The following is a 16,730-nucleotide window of genomic DNA, read 5'->3' on the forward strand; positions in this document are numbered from 1 at the left end:
TCCCCCTTTTGTGGTATGTATTAATATTTTGGACTTAAATGTGGGAGGCATGATTGGGAAATTTGTGGATGACACAAAAATTGGCCGTGTAGTTGATAGTGAAGAGGATAGCTGTGGACTCCAGAATGATATCAATGGCTTGTTTGAGTGGCGGAAAAGTGGCAAATGGAATTCAGTCTGTGGAAGTGTGAGATAATGCATTTGGGGAGGGCAAACAAAGGAAGGGGATATCGAGAGGGGGAGAGGAAGTGAGAGACCTTGGAGTGCGTGTCCACATCTCCCTGAAGGTGGCAGAACAGGTAGAGAAAGTGGTGAAGAAGGCCTATGGAATGTTTTCCTTTATTGGCTGAGGTAAAGAATACAAAAGCAGATATGTAATACTGGAACTGTATAAAACGCTGGTTGGGCCACAGCTGGAGTATTGCGTACAGTTCTGTTCCCCACATTAAAGGAAGGTCATAATTGCTTTGGAGAGAGTACAGAGGAGATTTGCAACCAGTTGCCAGGGCCTGAAAATTGCAGCTATGAGGAAAGATTGGATAGGCGAAGGTTGTTTTCATTAGAACAGAGGAGGCTGAGGGGTGACTCAATTAAGGTGTAGAGGGGTCTAGATAGAGTACGCAGGAAGGACCTGTTTCCCCTAGCGGAGAGGTCAATTTAGGGCGATTGGTAGAAGGATTAGACAGGAGGAAAAACCCTTTCACCCAGAGGGTGATTGGTGTCTGGAATTTGCTGCCTGGATTGGTGGTGGAGCCGGAGAACCTCAACTCAGTTAAAAGGTACCTTGCCCTGCACCTGAAGTGCTGTAACCTGCAAGGCTGTGGACCAGGTGCTGGAAGGTAGGATTAGAATGGTTGGCTCGTTTTCTTTTAGCTGGCGCAGACACGATGAGCTGAATGACTTTCAGAAGGCTTTCAAGGACTTTCAGAAGGCTTTCGACAAAGTCCCATGTAAGAGATTAGCATGTAAAATTAAAGCGCATGGGATTGGGGGTAGTGTATTGCAATGGATAGAAAATTGGTTGGCGGACAGGAAAAAAAAAGAGTAGGGATAAATGGGTCTTTTTCCGAATGGCAGGCAGTGACTAGTAGGGTACCGCAGGGATCGATGCTCGGACCCCAGCTATTCACCATATACATTAACGATTTAGATGAGGGAACTAAGTGTAATATCTCCAAATTTGGAGATGACACAAAACTGGATGGGAGGGTGAGTTGTGAGGAGGATGCAGAGAGGCTTCAGGGTGATTTAGACAAGTTGAGTGAGTGGGCTAATGCATGGCAGATGCAGTATAATGTGGATAAATGTGAGGTTATCCACTTTGGTAGCAAAAGCAGGAGGCAGATTATTATCTGAACGGCTATAAACTGAGAGAGGAGAATATGCGACGAGACCTGGGTGTTCTCGTACACCAGCCGCTGAAGGTTAGCATGCAGGTGCAACAGGCAGTAAAAAAGGCAAATGGTATGTTGGCCTTCATAGCAAGAGGATTCGAGTACGGGAGCAGGGATGTCTTGCTGCAATTATACAGGGCCTCGGTGAGGCCACACCTGGAATATTGTGTGCAGTTTTGGTCTCCTTGTCTGAGGAAGGATGCTCTTCCTATAGAGGAAGTGCAGCGAAGGTTTACCAGACTGATTCCTGGGATGGCGGGACTGACATATGAGGAGAGATTGAGTTGGTTAGGATTATATTTGCTGGAGTTCAGAAGAGTGAGGGGGGGATCTCATAGAAACCTATAAAATTCTAACAGGACTTGACAGGGTAGATGCAGGAAGGATGTTCCCAATGGTGGGGCAGTCCAGAACCAGGGGTCATAATCTAAGGATACAGGGTAAACCTTTCAGGACTGAGATGAGGAGAAATTTCTTCACCCAGAGAGTGGTGAGCCTGTGGAATTCGCTACCACAGAAAGCAGTTGAGGCCAAAACATTGTTTGTTTTCAAAAAGGAGTTAGATATAGCTCTTGGGTCTAAAGGGATCAAAGGTTATGGGGCGAAAGCCGGAACAGGCTACTGAGTTGGATGATCAGCCATGATCATATTGAATGGTGGAGCAGGCTCGAAGGGCCTACTCCTGCTCCTATTTTCAAAGTTTCTATGCCCCTTTCTGTGCTGTAACTTTTCTGTGGTTTCTACCAACATGACTGTTCCTGTAGTCACTTGGGAATGGATATCAATTTCTTACTGACTGTCTTTTTCTTGATAGATGGAGTGTGTTTAAATTTAATTACATTGCCGCATTTCTTGGAGCACAAATTTTTTTTTTTTTAATTTGTTCATGTGATGTGGGCATCTCTGGCTCGTTCAGCATTTATTGTCCATCCCTTCTTGCCCTTGAGAAGGTGGTGGTGAGCTGCCTTCTTGAACCGCTGCAGTCCTTGGGGTGTAGGTACACCAACAGTGCTGTTGGAAGGAAGTTCCAGGATTTTGACCCAGTGACAGTGAAGGAACGGCAATATAGTTTCAAGTCAGGCTGGCGTGTGGCTAGGAGGTGGTGAAGTTGCAATGCATCTGCTGCCCTTGTCCTTCTAGGTGGCAGAGGCTGTGGCTTTGGAAGGTGCTGTCGAAGTGGACTTGGTGAGTTGCTGCAGTGCATCTTGTAGATGGTGCTCACTGCTGCCACTGTGCATGGGTGGTGAAGAGAGTGAATTTAGAAGGCTATGGATGGGGTGTCAATCAAGCAAGCTGCTTTTATCCTGGATGGTGTCGAGCTTCCTGTGTGTTGTCCTTCCTAAAAGGTGTGACTTGCGTTGAGATCTGTTCCATAGCTCACAGTTAATCTCTGATACTTTTACCGATTTGATATTCTTCATGTTTAATCCTAGACAGTAAATGCTGACAGACCATTTGACTGGAGAAAGGGCATTATATCCTTACCTCATCTCACCTGATGTGTCGTTGTGTGGATGAGCCCCAGTAAAGATGATTGGACGGTGATTCGGAGCAGGATGCATGGCTGTTTGTTTCACCCTTTTCCTTAGCCAAGCTACCCTACCTCAGTCATAGTCATTTACGGCACAGAAGGTGGCCATTCAGCTAATCAATTCCATAACCGCTCTCCACAAAGCTACCCAGTCCCGCTCCTCTGCTCAATCCCCATAGCGCTGCAAGTCTATTTCCTTCAAGTGGCAGTCCAATTTCCTTTTAGAAGTCATTGATTTTATGTGCTTCCATCACCCTTGTGGGTAGCGAGTTCCAGTTTGCATTCCAATCTACAGCAGCAGAACTTCAATTTCTCAGGTATCACTGAATTTCCGAACTGTCATGGCTGAGATTAGCTAATACAGCATAGGCTTATAAACAGACTGAACATGTTTTGGTCTGCATGGCTTTTGCAACAGCTTTAATGCTGAGCTATCAAGGAACTAAATAGAGGATAAATGATAAATATTGGGTTGTGACAGTAGATTATGGCATTTGGTTTTACCACAATGTACCCAGGGATTCTTCAGGAAATAAGGAGTTTTAGTGGAATTGTTCAGCTCCCTAAAATCTATTCACTATTTCACTGTACATTTTTGGTCTCCTTACCTGAGGAAGGGTATTCTTACCTTAGAAGGGGTGCAGCAAAGGTTTGTTAGATTTCTGGGATGGGAGGATTGACCTATGAGGAGAGATTGTATAGAATGGACCTATATTCTCTGGCGTTCAGAAGAATGAGAGGTGATTTCATTGAAACGTATAAAATTCACAGAGGGCTTGACTGAATGGACGCTAAGAAACGGTTTCCCCTGACTGGAGAGTCTAGAGCTAGGATAAGGATTGGCTATTTAGGACTGAGATGAGAGCAAATTTCCTTGCTCGGAGGGTTGTGAATCTTCGGAATTCTCTACCCAGAGGACTATGGATGCTCAGTTGTTGACTATATTCAAGATTGTGCCCAACAATCTATCGATCTGCAAGAAATCGAGTGATATGTGGGGGTGGAGGTGGGGGTGGGGGTGGGGGGTGGGTGGATGGATGGATGGAGTGTAAGAAGGGAAAGGAGCAGGCTCGAGATGCCATATGACCTACTTCTGCTATTTCTTATGTTCACTATTTACCAGTTAATTTTCTGCCAGTTTTTAAATGTAAGGTGTGTTGTGATGGTATTTGTATATATTTTTAAAGTTTTTGTTCGAGGATTCATGTATTTTAGAATTATGGACATTGATTTATTTGGGAAAACTGAAAAGGATTGCATGGATTTTTTTTCACTGGGGTCATTGAAGGAGACTGAGGGGACTTGGTTTGTAAACACGCCTTAGTGGAAGTCATCTGTCTTCAGATAAAATACCCAGCAGGTGCTTTTTGACTTGGGGGAGATGCTTACAGAGAAATGACCGGTCAAGATTTATCAGGGTCAGGAGGCTTGACTCCTGAGATATTGTTTTGCTTTTGCTTTGGACAGTCAGTTGGAGTGTGGGCAATGTTTTGAAACTTTAAAAAAAAAATCAACCTGCAATGGACAAAACCCCATTTTTCATCTCTTTGAAAAGCCTGCCAGCTTTTCCATCTCTTTGAGAAGCTCTTTGAAGCGAGTGAAAGAAATAGAGAAATTGATGCTGCATTCCTCCTGAAAGGCCTGCCAGAAACACCTTTCTCCACATTTCTCCTGGAAAACCTGCCAAACCGATCTTCAACTTCGCCTGAAAAGAACTGTTCTAGAAAGATCCCAGTGACAGCTGTCTATGTGTATTTGGGACGCCAAACCAAAAAGGGACAACTGACATCTTTCCATATCTTGTTTTTCTTCAAGAATTAGCAAGTATTTGGCCAAAGTTTTCTTTTTTGTCTTTTTTTGTAACAGAGCTCTTAACTTTTGTGTGTGTGTGTGGTGGGGGGCTAAAGGTAAAAAGGGAACTTTCATATTTCAGTCTGTGTGTTCATGTTTTTCTTTGTTACTGGTTAAGTCTTGTTTTCTAATAAACTGATAATTTTGTTTATTTAAGAAACCTAATTGGTGTATTTTATTCTGGGATAAAAATAGAGTCTATGATTGACTGTATCGGTAACTGGTGTCACGGACTTGTATTATTTTTCTCCTCTGATTAAAACAGTGCCCCTTTAAGACAGGGAGAGAAGTTTAGGATTTCTGGGGGCACAGTGTGCCACAGCTGCACTTGCTACCCGATTCCACAGCAGGAGAGAGAGGTCACATAGTATAATGTTTTGATTTGACTGTGTGTAAAACTGGCAAAAACTGGTCAGAACCAATTTGTTTTGAGAGACTTGCCAGTGAGGCATGTTACTGAAGAGCTGTCTATTTTCACACAGCAAAAATTCTACAGTGAGCTACGGGCCGAGTTGATTGCCTGTTGAGGAAAAAAGCCCTTTCTTTTCAGAGACCGTTTGTATTGCTGAAGGTAGTAAAACTCCTTTTCTTTACTTCCAAGCCAGAAAGTATTTGCTTCAAGATTGAATCTCTCTTGACTGTATTTTCTGGAATTTGCTGGTGTTTGATGCCTACTGCAGCTGAAGTGTTTTGAATGTCTGTTAAGAACAGACAATTTCATCAAATCCACGTGGAGACTTCGATTATTTTCACATTAGAATACCTCATTCATCAGGAACTTAACCCACAAAGACTTACTTGTTTATTTATTCTTAAACAGCTAATTTTTAAAAACACCACTTTTAAAAAGAGACTGGTTAACCATGATTTTTGAGTGTATGTTTGTGAATGGGGGGAGGTAGATTAAAATAAGAAGTTATAAGGTCTTTAGACATAGGGCTATCTTCATAGTGCTTAAGATTTAGTTTTAATAAATAATGAATTTGTTGTTGTCTAAAGATACCTATTTTGGTCTGTTTTATTCCGGGGGTTACTAGAGTGTTTAATGTGGCTGTTTTCCAGTTGGGTGGGAAAACTATATTGATATGCTGTGACCTGTGCAGTGATGGGACAGTGCATTGCTGCCGCCGCGGTTGTAACACTGGGTACACATTTAAATATATGTTGCGACCTGTGGAGAAGTGAAACTAGAAAAGACAGTGCACTACTTCCACATTGGTTGTAACAAGTGTGGCTTGTGGACTTTGAAAATTCTGACTGTTGCAACAGTGTAATGATGTGGAATCAATGTTTGGTAGCTGTATTAAATCAGCTCTAACTTGTTTGGTAACTGGGGAGGTGATTATTGTTTGGGATGGATTTTAAAATTGGATTTAGGAGGTGAAAGCACATGGTGTTGCACATACAGTTCCCTTAAATGGATGTCATTTAAAAAAATGACATGACACTTCAGAACATGTTTCATTTAAAAAAAAAAGTTTCAACATATATACAGTAAAGTTTTAAAAAAAAAATTGTTTCAGCCTGAATATTTGTGGACTTGTTCTATTAACAACATTTAACCTGTACTTGACATTAACAGTTTTGAATACCTGCCCACAGAAAATACCTGAGCAGTGGCATAAAGGGAATGGGCCAGGCTAGCAGGTAAACAGGGAACTGTGCCACGGACCTCAGTTTACCCATGAGCTGTGCCATGGGAAATCAGCTTATTTCAAAAAATATTTGTTGAGCTTTATTCTAAAAGATTTATGTAGTGATAGACAATGCTGGATCTCACTTTGCTTTTTTTTTGTTGTCCACAGCAATAAAGAGTTTCCAGAATGTTGGAGTCCTATGTGACGCCGATCTTGATGAGCTATGTAAATCGTTACATCAAGAATCTGAAACCATCTGATCTTCAGCTGTCATTATGGGGAGGTGATGCAGTTCTCAGCAAACTGGAACTGAAGCTTGATGTGCTGGAGCAGGTACAGACTTGATTTCAGATGCTGCTTGAATGAGCATCGATGATGAATGAAGTTAATGGGTACGGTACTTGCATAGTAAATTTCTGTGCATTTTAGTATGGTTATTCATGAATGGCTGATCAATGATGCTTGGAGCCCTTGGTCTTCAGATTCATGGGTCCTTGAATACATTTTGAAATCCCTTCATGACCATGTAAAGCCTATTTAAGAGACAAGAATATAGTTAGTTGACATTTGGTGACCTCCCAGTTTGCTATGAACTGTGAGGACCAACCAGATTGCAGTTCAGATTAGTTAAACATAGCAAATTGAAGAAAAGGTTTATCCTTTTGCACTTACGAGGAGTAGATTTTAAAAGAAAAGTGTGATGGTGTTCTTTCCCTTTAGGAGATTTCTGATTGATTTTTGGAACAATACCTGTCGCTTATAATTGTTCTCTGGGAATATTGTGAAATTATACATTTTTCCCCTCTCATTGATATTTTAAAGGTAGGAGCACAGTATCTATATTTGTGCAAGAAAGGCATTTTAAACACTGGAATTTGAGAGATTCCATGAATAAGTTAGCACATTGGGTCTGTACAATTCTAGATTTTTGAGGCGCTAATGGTCTTTTGTAATGTCAGCTTCAGGATGATTAATTATTCATAATCCTGTTTAAAGATCATGTCTGATCATTGTATCACTCCATAAATGCATTCTTTACAAATTGAAACATTTCTGTTTTAGCCATAGCTTGCAATATGTTTCCCACCACTCCTGTATGAAGCCTTTCAATTAGGCTTATGCTGTGCCCACATTGCAAAGCTATTGACAATCCTGTATGATTGTGAGAATGGGTCACTGTCCCTTATCTGTTGTGCCTCCAGATCAACCCTTTGACCCAACTTTTTCTTTCTTTTGGCGAGGTGCTGCTGTTGGTCGCTAGTCCACCTGATTCTACTTCTTTACCAGCATCTTCTCCTGTTGCTGCCCCAGGTTTGGATCACTTCTGGCTGAGCCCACAACCTCTCTTTGCTCAATCATTGGTATCCTCTGGTGTGCCCTTGAGGCATGTCAAATAGTTGTCCCAAAGTTGCAATCCATCTGCCTTTCCTCAAAATCCAAGTGACTAATCTATCCAGCTCACTCATTAGAACTTTCGTCTCTACTTCCCATCTCCCTTTCAGTTTCTACTGTCCCCTGCCCCGCCATATCTGTGGGCCATCAGCTGTCAATCCTGTCCGTATTTCCCTACAGAATGCTTGCTGCTTTGCAGACGAGGCCCTTACTATCCACAGATTCATTGTGGATGAGTCTTTTGGCATCCTGGCACTGACAGAAACCTGACTTATGGACAGTAACTCCTTATCCTTGATTTGGACATAGGAGCAGAACAGGAGTTTTCAGCCTTTCAGCCTCTCGAGCCTGTTCTGCCATTATGTTAAAATATGGTTAGCTTGTAACTGAACTCCATTTATCTGCCTTTGCAATGTATCCCATGATATCCTTATTTAACACAATTGATCTCGGTCTTGGAAATTTCAGCTGACCAGCATCCACAGCCTTTTGAGGGAGAGAGTTGAAGCCTCCCTTCTTGCTGCACAATCCTGCCGAATACGGCCGTGGTGTCAGTGTGGCTCTTGTGACTAAGTTCTCCCCTACTCAGGCATCTGTTCCCATTTTGAGCATCTCAGTCTCTTCCATCTCTCACTTTGAGACCTGTCATGTTACCCCTCTCCTGTGTCCTTTTTGATATCACCCCACTTAGACTTTACATACAGTGACTACTCTCTCCATCTTAATTTGCCTTGCCCTTTCTCCTCTTCTCTATCCTTTTGCCAGCACTGAACCCTATGTATCTTCACAACAACATTTTCCACACACACCAACGGCCACCATCTTGATCTTGGCATCTCTTATAGACTTGCCACTTTTGGGATGTTGATTACTGACCAGGCTTTCTGTGGCAGTTTCTGTACTTCAACAAACAGTGCCCCAAAACTTTCATTGGTTGTCTATAACTCTTTTTGGAGAAAGACATTTTACTTTTCTAAGAATTATCCTCTTCAATCAGTCTCCAAGTTACATGACTGTAGCTAAGGAGGTAGTTCACATCTTAACTTTGAGTTAATTGCAGAGTTATGCCTTCAAACTTGTGGTCCTAATTGATATCAATTTATTTCGACAGACCTAAAATAGGCTTGCAGAAATAGTTTTAGTAGCATGTCTGTATCACAGTATTGCTTCTTAATTATGCTGCTGTGAGCAAATTTTTTGATGTAGCTTTGGAGTTTCCAGAGTGCTTTTCTGTTACTCTTTCTCTTCACCTTCTGGTTGTGTCTGTTCCTTCCCAACCCTCTCTCATGGTCCCCTCCACATTTGCCTATCTGTCTCCCCTCCACCTTAATTTTTATTCGTTCTCCTGCTGGTTTGCCTTTTTTCTCCCTCTTCTACTTTTTACCTCCCTCAGGTCCTCAGTATGTGTGCATGTGTTTCTCCTGTTCCCACCATGGCTGCTGTCAGTGGGCTAGAAATCATTTGGACTGAACAGTCCAAGAAGCACGATGGAGAACTTTGCAACCTTGCCGGGCCTGCTTTGCTGTGAGCGATTTCCAAACCTCTCACCAGCCCTCAGTAATTCCCTCTAAAGTCCTATGTCATCTGTGGTTTCTCATCAGCTCTATTATTTGGCTCTCTGTCTTAATAGACAAGTACAATTCAATTGGCAATCGGAGAGCTGAATATAGCAGCTGTTGAGGAGAATGCCACAGGTGAAGAATGACTGACTGACTAGTGAAAAACTTTCTGGGCTGGTTGTCATGAATGGGACTTAACTGGCTGGGAATGGTTCTTGGCATGGGAAATAGTTTGGGGTTCTTCAAAATTTATTAAAGGTGGTGAAGCCAAAGCAACTGAGCAGGGAAAATGAGGAACAAACGCAATGTAATAATTAAAGTTTCAGCAAATACATAAGTCCAAATTTAAACCCAGGCTCCCAGCAGATGAGTAGCTCTTTCCTAAAAGATGTTTTTCAGGGTTTTACAATGTAATGGGTAATTCTGAGTAATAGCAACATTTTACTTTGATTTGTTTAGTTTTTTCCTTATCAGCGAGAAACATTAAAGATGTTTGTTCAAATTAATGCCACAAAAGTGCTTGAGCAATTAGTTGGTTCCTGTTATTGCCAATTTGTGGGTGATAGCTTTCAAAATGAAGTTGAGCAATTTGTTAAGTTTCTGCTGGTTGAATGGAACTGCGTTTGCTTCATTCCTGTTTAGTTAGTTCAGTGCTTAATTGGTGACTTAACAGATATGTCCTTAATTCAGCCACTCAACAACTTTTACTGCCCTGAGATGTGATCAATGGATACTTGCTCATAACTAGACTTTTAATTATACAGCTGTCTGGTGTGGTATAGGGGGAAGCTATAAATGTAGAATGAATAGAATTCAAAAAAAATGTTTGACATTAGTGCATACGTATAACAGTGACTTGAGAATGAACGAAGAACACGTGATTTCATCTGTTGTTTAGATGGACCTAATTGATAGTCATTAATTTATTCATTTTAGCCTGATTCTGTCCAGTTATTATCCTTGAAGTAACTAATGCCTTTCCTTCAAATTTAATGAATATACTCTCTAGAATGTTGTGTAAGCAAGGTTATAAAGTTTGTAGCAATCATACCTATCTCATTTCTTTTGTATTTTCTGTTCCTAAACGCTTAGTCAAACAGTGACAAATGGCTAGTGATAATTAAAAAAAGAGAGACTTGTATTTATATAGCATCTTTCACAATCTCAGGATGGCCCAAAGCACTTTACAGCCAATGAAGTACCTTTTGAAGTGAAATCAGTGTTGAATGTAGGAAACGTGGCAGCCAATTTGCAAGCTCCCATAAATAGCATTGTGATGATGACCAGATAATCTGTTTTAGTGATGTTAATCGAAAGATAACTCCCCTGCTCTTTGAAATAGTGCCATGGGATCTTTTATGCCCACCTTAGAGAGCTGACGGAGCCTCGGTTTAATGTCTCATCCGAAAGTTGGTACCTCTGACAGTGCTGCACTCCTCCAGTACTACATTGGAGTGGCAGCCTAGATTTTTGTACTTAATTCAAGTGGAGATTGAATCCACAACCTTTTGACTCAGAGGCAAAAGTGCTACCAACTAAGATGGAGATGACACGCAATGAGGAGCAATGTGCTAGCAATTCATCTCGGGCAGTGGCATAGAATGGGCGGTATCACATCAGTTGCCTCTTATACATATGTAATTCCATTGCTTTCAATATAACTGAATATCAGGTGCTGGGTGTAACAGGCGGCTGATCCGTGTTTTGTGCCACCGGCTGAGATGAATTTCTACTCCAATGTATTTTTGTTTATAGTGTGCAGTTCTTTACTCTGTAGTTTAGTAATTTAAAAAAATTACATCTGTGGAACATCTACACATCGAAGAAATTATTTTTCAGTATACATAATAGTAGGCTTAATTTCAATCTTGTTGCTTTTTTCAGGAGCTAAAGTTACCATTCACTTTCTTGAGTGGACACATTCATGAGTTAAGGATTCATGTGCCATGGACAAAGTTGGGCTCCGAACCTGTTGTTATCACAATAAACACAATGGAATGTATCCTGAAGCTAAAGGATGATGCACAGGTGAGTTAGCATTGGTTAATAGTGCTAATATTTATAGTTTATCAAAATATGTAAAAAAAAAAATTATTGTAACTGCTGAGCTCTTTGAAAGAGAATTATATTTTAAAAGTACTGCCAGTTTTAAAACTAATTTATGTGTGCTTGCATGGGGATTAGGAGCCACCTACAAGTAGATATAAGGAATATAATAAAATGACTGAGAATGATAGGTTTAATAAAACTTAAAGTCAAAATTTTTGATTTCTTACTGATGTTACATGGTCTGTTGATGAGCGGCACCTATTCAGATTTGGTGAAAAAAATAATGTAGATTAACATAGTCAAAAAGTTAGGAAAAATATTTTGTTTGCAATGAGATTGAAAATGTATAGGTAACTGTAGATAAGAGAACAAGTTCAATGAAAATAATTACTCCTATGCTGCTGGAACCATGGAAGTATCTGTGTGAAGGAACCAGTCAGGGTTATATAATAAGGAGTATAAATAGGGTGTTCTGGAATTTTTCTTAATTATCTTTGTTGGGAAGAAATTTAGCATGACTTTCGCACTGGAGATTAAATAAATCTGCTAAGCTATAAGGGATGTGTGGAATGACTCTGCTGACTAGTGTAGATCTTTTCTTTTTTCATGTATCATAATTTGAGAATTGGATAGAATAGGTATTGCAATCAGAGGAGAAAAGAGGAGCAGAGTTGTTTAATTGAAATGCAAGTAGATGAAAATGTAACTATAACTTAAGTAACATTTAGAGCAAGACGTGTGGCTGATGCATGGTGTGGAGATTCTGAAGATTAGATATGGATGTGGACAAATGCTCATGCATCAAATTTCTCAATGTAATTACATGAGATGAACTCTCGGAAATTGAGGCAAAGTTGAAGACAATCTGAGAGGTCAGGAAAGAGAGGTTTTTGGAGCATGAGTGTCAGAGGGTAGTCAACCTGCTGGGGACAGGAGCTCGGGGGCGGGAGACAGTTGCTAGGGGGTGATGGGGACAGGAGATGAGGGTAGTTTGACAGTTATGGCAGCTCCACTGTCAAATAAACCATGGGACAAAATCCTGAAAGTCAAGAGAATTTTCAGAAATATCATGAGTTACTGTCTGTTTGAATCTAAACCCGTATCGATTGACTGTTTATGAACCTCATTGCTGGTTTATTTATTCTCTAACAGCTCAGAGCTCTTTCAGAAGCAGTAATAGAGCTTTTGTAAAGTACTTTACAATAAACATTTACTGAGCCCCACACAAGGAGCAGGAAGATCCTAGGTTCCATCCCTGGCCTGTCCTCAACCAACACTCATGCACAATCTCTTCCTGCGAGAGTGTCCTATTAGGGATTCAGAATGAGGAAACACAGTGATTTTTAATATCCAGAACCAGGGATTCTGACAGTGATTCTGGCAGCCCCGTGAACCTGACCCAGATGCGAAAATGCAGCACAGACAACTCTCATTTATATACTTAGAGCCTTTAACATAGTAAAACATCCAAGGTGCTTCACAGGAGACTTACCAGATAAAAATAACAGCGAGCCTCATAAGGAGGTATTAGGACAGGTGACGAAATTCTTGGTCAAAGAGCTAGGTTTTAAGGAGTGTCTAAGCTGAGGAAAGTGAGGTAGAGGTTTGGGGAGGGAATTCCAGAGCTAATGACTGAGGCAGCTGAAAGCACAGCTACCAATGGTGGAGCGATTAAAATCGGGCCATGGAGAGTCATCCCTGACCTCATTGTGAAAATTTTTTCAACCAGCTGAGGAACCAGAGCTTCCTCTCCTCCTACTCGCTCTTTTCCTCTCCTCTTTTGAAATCCGGTAACAAAAATTTACCAAAACTAAACCCTCAGGTGCCACACTTCTCCAGATGGAGGAGAGAAATAGCAAGGCTGAGTTTAGAAAACATGTCCAAATAATAAAAACAGGTATTTATAAAAACAATGTTCACCTTTGAGAGAAAGGCCAGATGGAATAGATTGCTACACAGACAAAAATGCTCCACAACCGGCTTTACCAGACTTAGAATCAAATGAGAAGCATTTGCCCATTTTTATAAAAGGCTGAATAGGTTTTTGTGATCTGGTGCTCTCTTTATATTTAGTGTTCAGAATCCTTATTTATCACATTCCCTTACTCTGCAGAGGCTGAAATGATGCGCTGGATTTCAGGTAGTTTTCACCCTCTGCTTATCCTTCTATAAGTCTGATTATTGTATAATGTTGTTATTGTTCTGATCAAGGTGCTACAATGAGGAGGCGTGGTGGACAAGGAAATATAAATCTGCATCATAACACTAAAAGAGGACAGATTTAATATAGCTAGTAATTTCTTGGAACAATATTTTTTATTTTGACCAACAAACACCTTCAGTAAAAGGGCAGTGAAATTTGGAGGACATACTGTTATGACCAAGGTGGGAGTAATGCAGTGTTAATTCAGTCCCATTACTCCACAGGCTACAGCATATTAATAAAGTTCCCCACCTACTGGAAAAATAGCCAAATTAACCACTTTATTTATCCCTAAAATAAAGCACACCAAACCAGGTTTCTTGAAACAACTACAAAGTTAACAATTAATAAACTACGTTTTAAACGATAATGAGATGAATCTGTAGGTATGAAAAGATTTTATAACTTCTTAATCTTCCTAACCCTCATGCACACACAGATACTTTCAATTACCAATGGTTAACCGGGGAAAAAGGGTGATTTGACTTTACAACAGTTTCTTGGGAATAGTAAAATAACTGGGTTGTAATTTCTGATAGGTTATTTCTGGTTCAGTAAGGTGTCCCAGAGTTGAATAGTCAGATGCCACTCGAAGTTTCTCCAGACAAGTTTGATAAACTGTCTGTGATGGGTAGGCGTTCAAGGCAATTCATCCTCAGCAGGTGTCACACAGATCTTTCACCAACAGGTTGTAGCAACAGTTCTATTTAAATTTTAAAGTAGCAATCTAACAGTAGAAACCTCCTTGGGAATTCAGAAACTTCCAAAAACACGAAAGTCAACAGGACTTAATCTCAGTAAAGGAGTCTTCTCCACAGAGCACAGCAACTACAGAACTCACTCTTGAGGCAGAGATTCTTGACTGGAGGCAACCGCAACCTGCCACACCTGAAACACGGGCTTTCTTTTTCCAAAGCAGTGTTTCTCCACAGAGTGTAGCAATTCCTCTTTTCTCTGGGTCTCTTCCTCTCTTCAGGCATAAACAGCAACAAAGGTTTTAGTTCCCATACATTAGATTTGCAACTCCTTCAAAGTTGTTTTGACTTCATGAAGAGATTAAAATTTTACTTGATACAGGAATTATTTTTCGAGAGAGAGTTTTCTCTGGGCTGTATTCCTGGCCAGTCTCCAGCAATAACTGAACAACCCAAAAATTACTTGCTTTTCAACAAGCAATAAGAGCCACAAGACAATCATAAAATCTTCAGGTTGAATAGAAATTGTCCTGCAGCCTGCACTTGAAATACCAACATACGAAATAGGAGCTGGAGTAGGCCACTCGGCCCCTTGAGCCTGCTCCGTCATTCAATAAGATCATGGCTGATCTGATTGTAACCTCAATTCCACATTCCCGCCTACCCCAATAACCTTTCACCCCCTTGCTTATTGAGAATCTATTTACCTCTGCCTTATTTACCACTGCATTTTGAGGAAGAGAGTACCGAAGACTCACGACTCAGAGAAAAAAATTCTCCTCATCTCTATCTTAAATGGGTGACCCCTTATTTTAAACAGTGACCCCTAGTTCTAGATTCTCCCACAAGGGGAAACATCCTTTCCACATCCACCATGTCAAGACCTCTCAGTATCTGATATGTTTCAATCAATTTGCCTCTTACTCTTAACCCCAGTGAATACAAGCCTAGCCTGTCCAACCTTTTCTCATAACACAACCTGCCCATTGCAGGTATTAGTTTAGTAAATTTTCTCTGAACTGCTTCCAACACATTAACATTCTTCATTAAATAGGGAGCCCAATACTGTACACAGTAGTCCAGATGTGGGCTCGCCTGCATAACTGAAGCATAACCGCCTCACTTTTGTATTCAATTCCCCTCGGAGTAAACAGTAACATTTTATTAGCTTTCCTAATTACTTGCTGAACCTGCATACTAACCTTTTGCGATTCATGCATGAAGACATCCAGATCCCTCTGCATCTCAGAGCTCTGCAATCTCTCACCGTTTAGATAATCTGCTTTTTTATTCTTCCTGCCAAAATGTTCAATTTCACATTTTCCCACATTATATTCCATTTGTCAGATCTTTGCCCACTTGCTTAACCTATCTATATCCCTTTGTAGCCCCCTTATATCCTCTTCACAAGTTACTTTCCTGCCTATTTTTGTATCATCAGCAAATTTATCAACCATACCTTCGGTCCCTTCATACATATAAATTGTAAAAAGTTGAGGCCCCAGCGCTGATGCTTGTGGCACACCACTTGTTACATCTTGCCAACCAGAAAATGATCCATTTATGCCTACTCTCTGTTTTCTGTTAGCTAGCCAATCTTCTACCAATGCCAATATGGACAAGTAAGGTATTTAAGTCTCTGGTTACAATGCATGGTCATGTTTCTTCTGCTGTTTACCTGACTCTGTCTTACCTGAGGAGGTGTCTGCAAGGTAAAGAGTCACCTGCTCAGGTTTTTCTCTCTCTCTCTCTCTCGTCATCTGTGCACTTACTGATCATTAGGGGCGGCACAGTGGCGCAGTGGTTAGCACTGCAGCCTCACAGCTCCAGGGACCCGGGTTCGATTCTGGGTACTGCCTGTGTGGAGTTTGCAAGTTCTCCCTGTGTCTGCGTGGGTTTTCTCCGGGTGCTCCGGTTTCCTCCCACAAGCCAAAAGACTTGCAGGTTGGTAGGTAAATTGGCCGTTATAAATTGTCACTAGTATAGGTAGGTGGTAGGGAAATATAGGGACAGATGGGGATGTTTGATAGGAATATGGGATTAGTGTAGGATTAGTATAAATGGGTGGTTGATGGTCGGCACAGACTCGGTGGGCCGAAGGGCCTGTTTCAGTGCTGTATCTCTAATCTAAAAAAAAAATACCTCTTATATTCACATCTACATCATTAATGTACACTACAAACAGCAAGGGTCCCACCACTGATCCCTGTGGTACACCATTGGTCACCGGCTTCCAATCGCAAAAATAACCCTCGACCATCACCCTCTGCCGCCTGTCACTAAGCCAATTTTGGATCCAATTTGCCAAATTGTCCTGGATCTCATACGCTCTTAGCTTCTTAACTAATCTCCCATGCGGGATCTTATCAAAAGCCTTTCTGATGTCCATGTAGACGACATCAACTGCTTTACCCTCATC

At 41.1% G+C, this 16,730-nt stretch overlaps 1 protein-coding gene across 11 annotated transcripts in view; it reads left to right on the forward strand.

Moving 5' to 3' along the window:
- The window catches only part of LOC137369760 (intermembrane lipid transfer protein VPS13B-like), a 1,379,747-nt gene that overhangs the window by 16,063 nt on the left and 1,346,954 nt on the right, over nt 1-16,730 (forward strand). For all 11 annotated transcript variants that reach the window (XM_068031175.1, XM_068031176.1, XM_068031177.1 and 8 more), the window contains exons 2-3: nt 6,582-6,746; nt 11,249-11,392. In XM_068031175.1, the coding sequence (XP_067887276.1) occupies nt 6,600-6,746; nt 11,249-11,392 (291 nt within the window). In that variant the 5' untranslated portion in view covers nt 6,582-6,599. The remainder of the gene's footprint in view (nt 1-6,581; nt 6,747-11,248; nt 11,393-16,730) is intronic.

The sequence above is a fragment of the Heterodontus francisci genome, chromosome 5, assembly GCF_036365525.1.
Source record: "Heterodontus francisci isolate sHetFra1 chromosome 5, sHetFra1.hap1, whole genome shotgun sequence".
Taxonomy (NCBI): Eukaryota; Metazoa; Chordata; class Chondrichthyes; order Heterodontiformes; family Heterodontidae; genus Heterodontus; species Heterodontus francisci.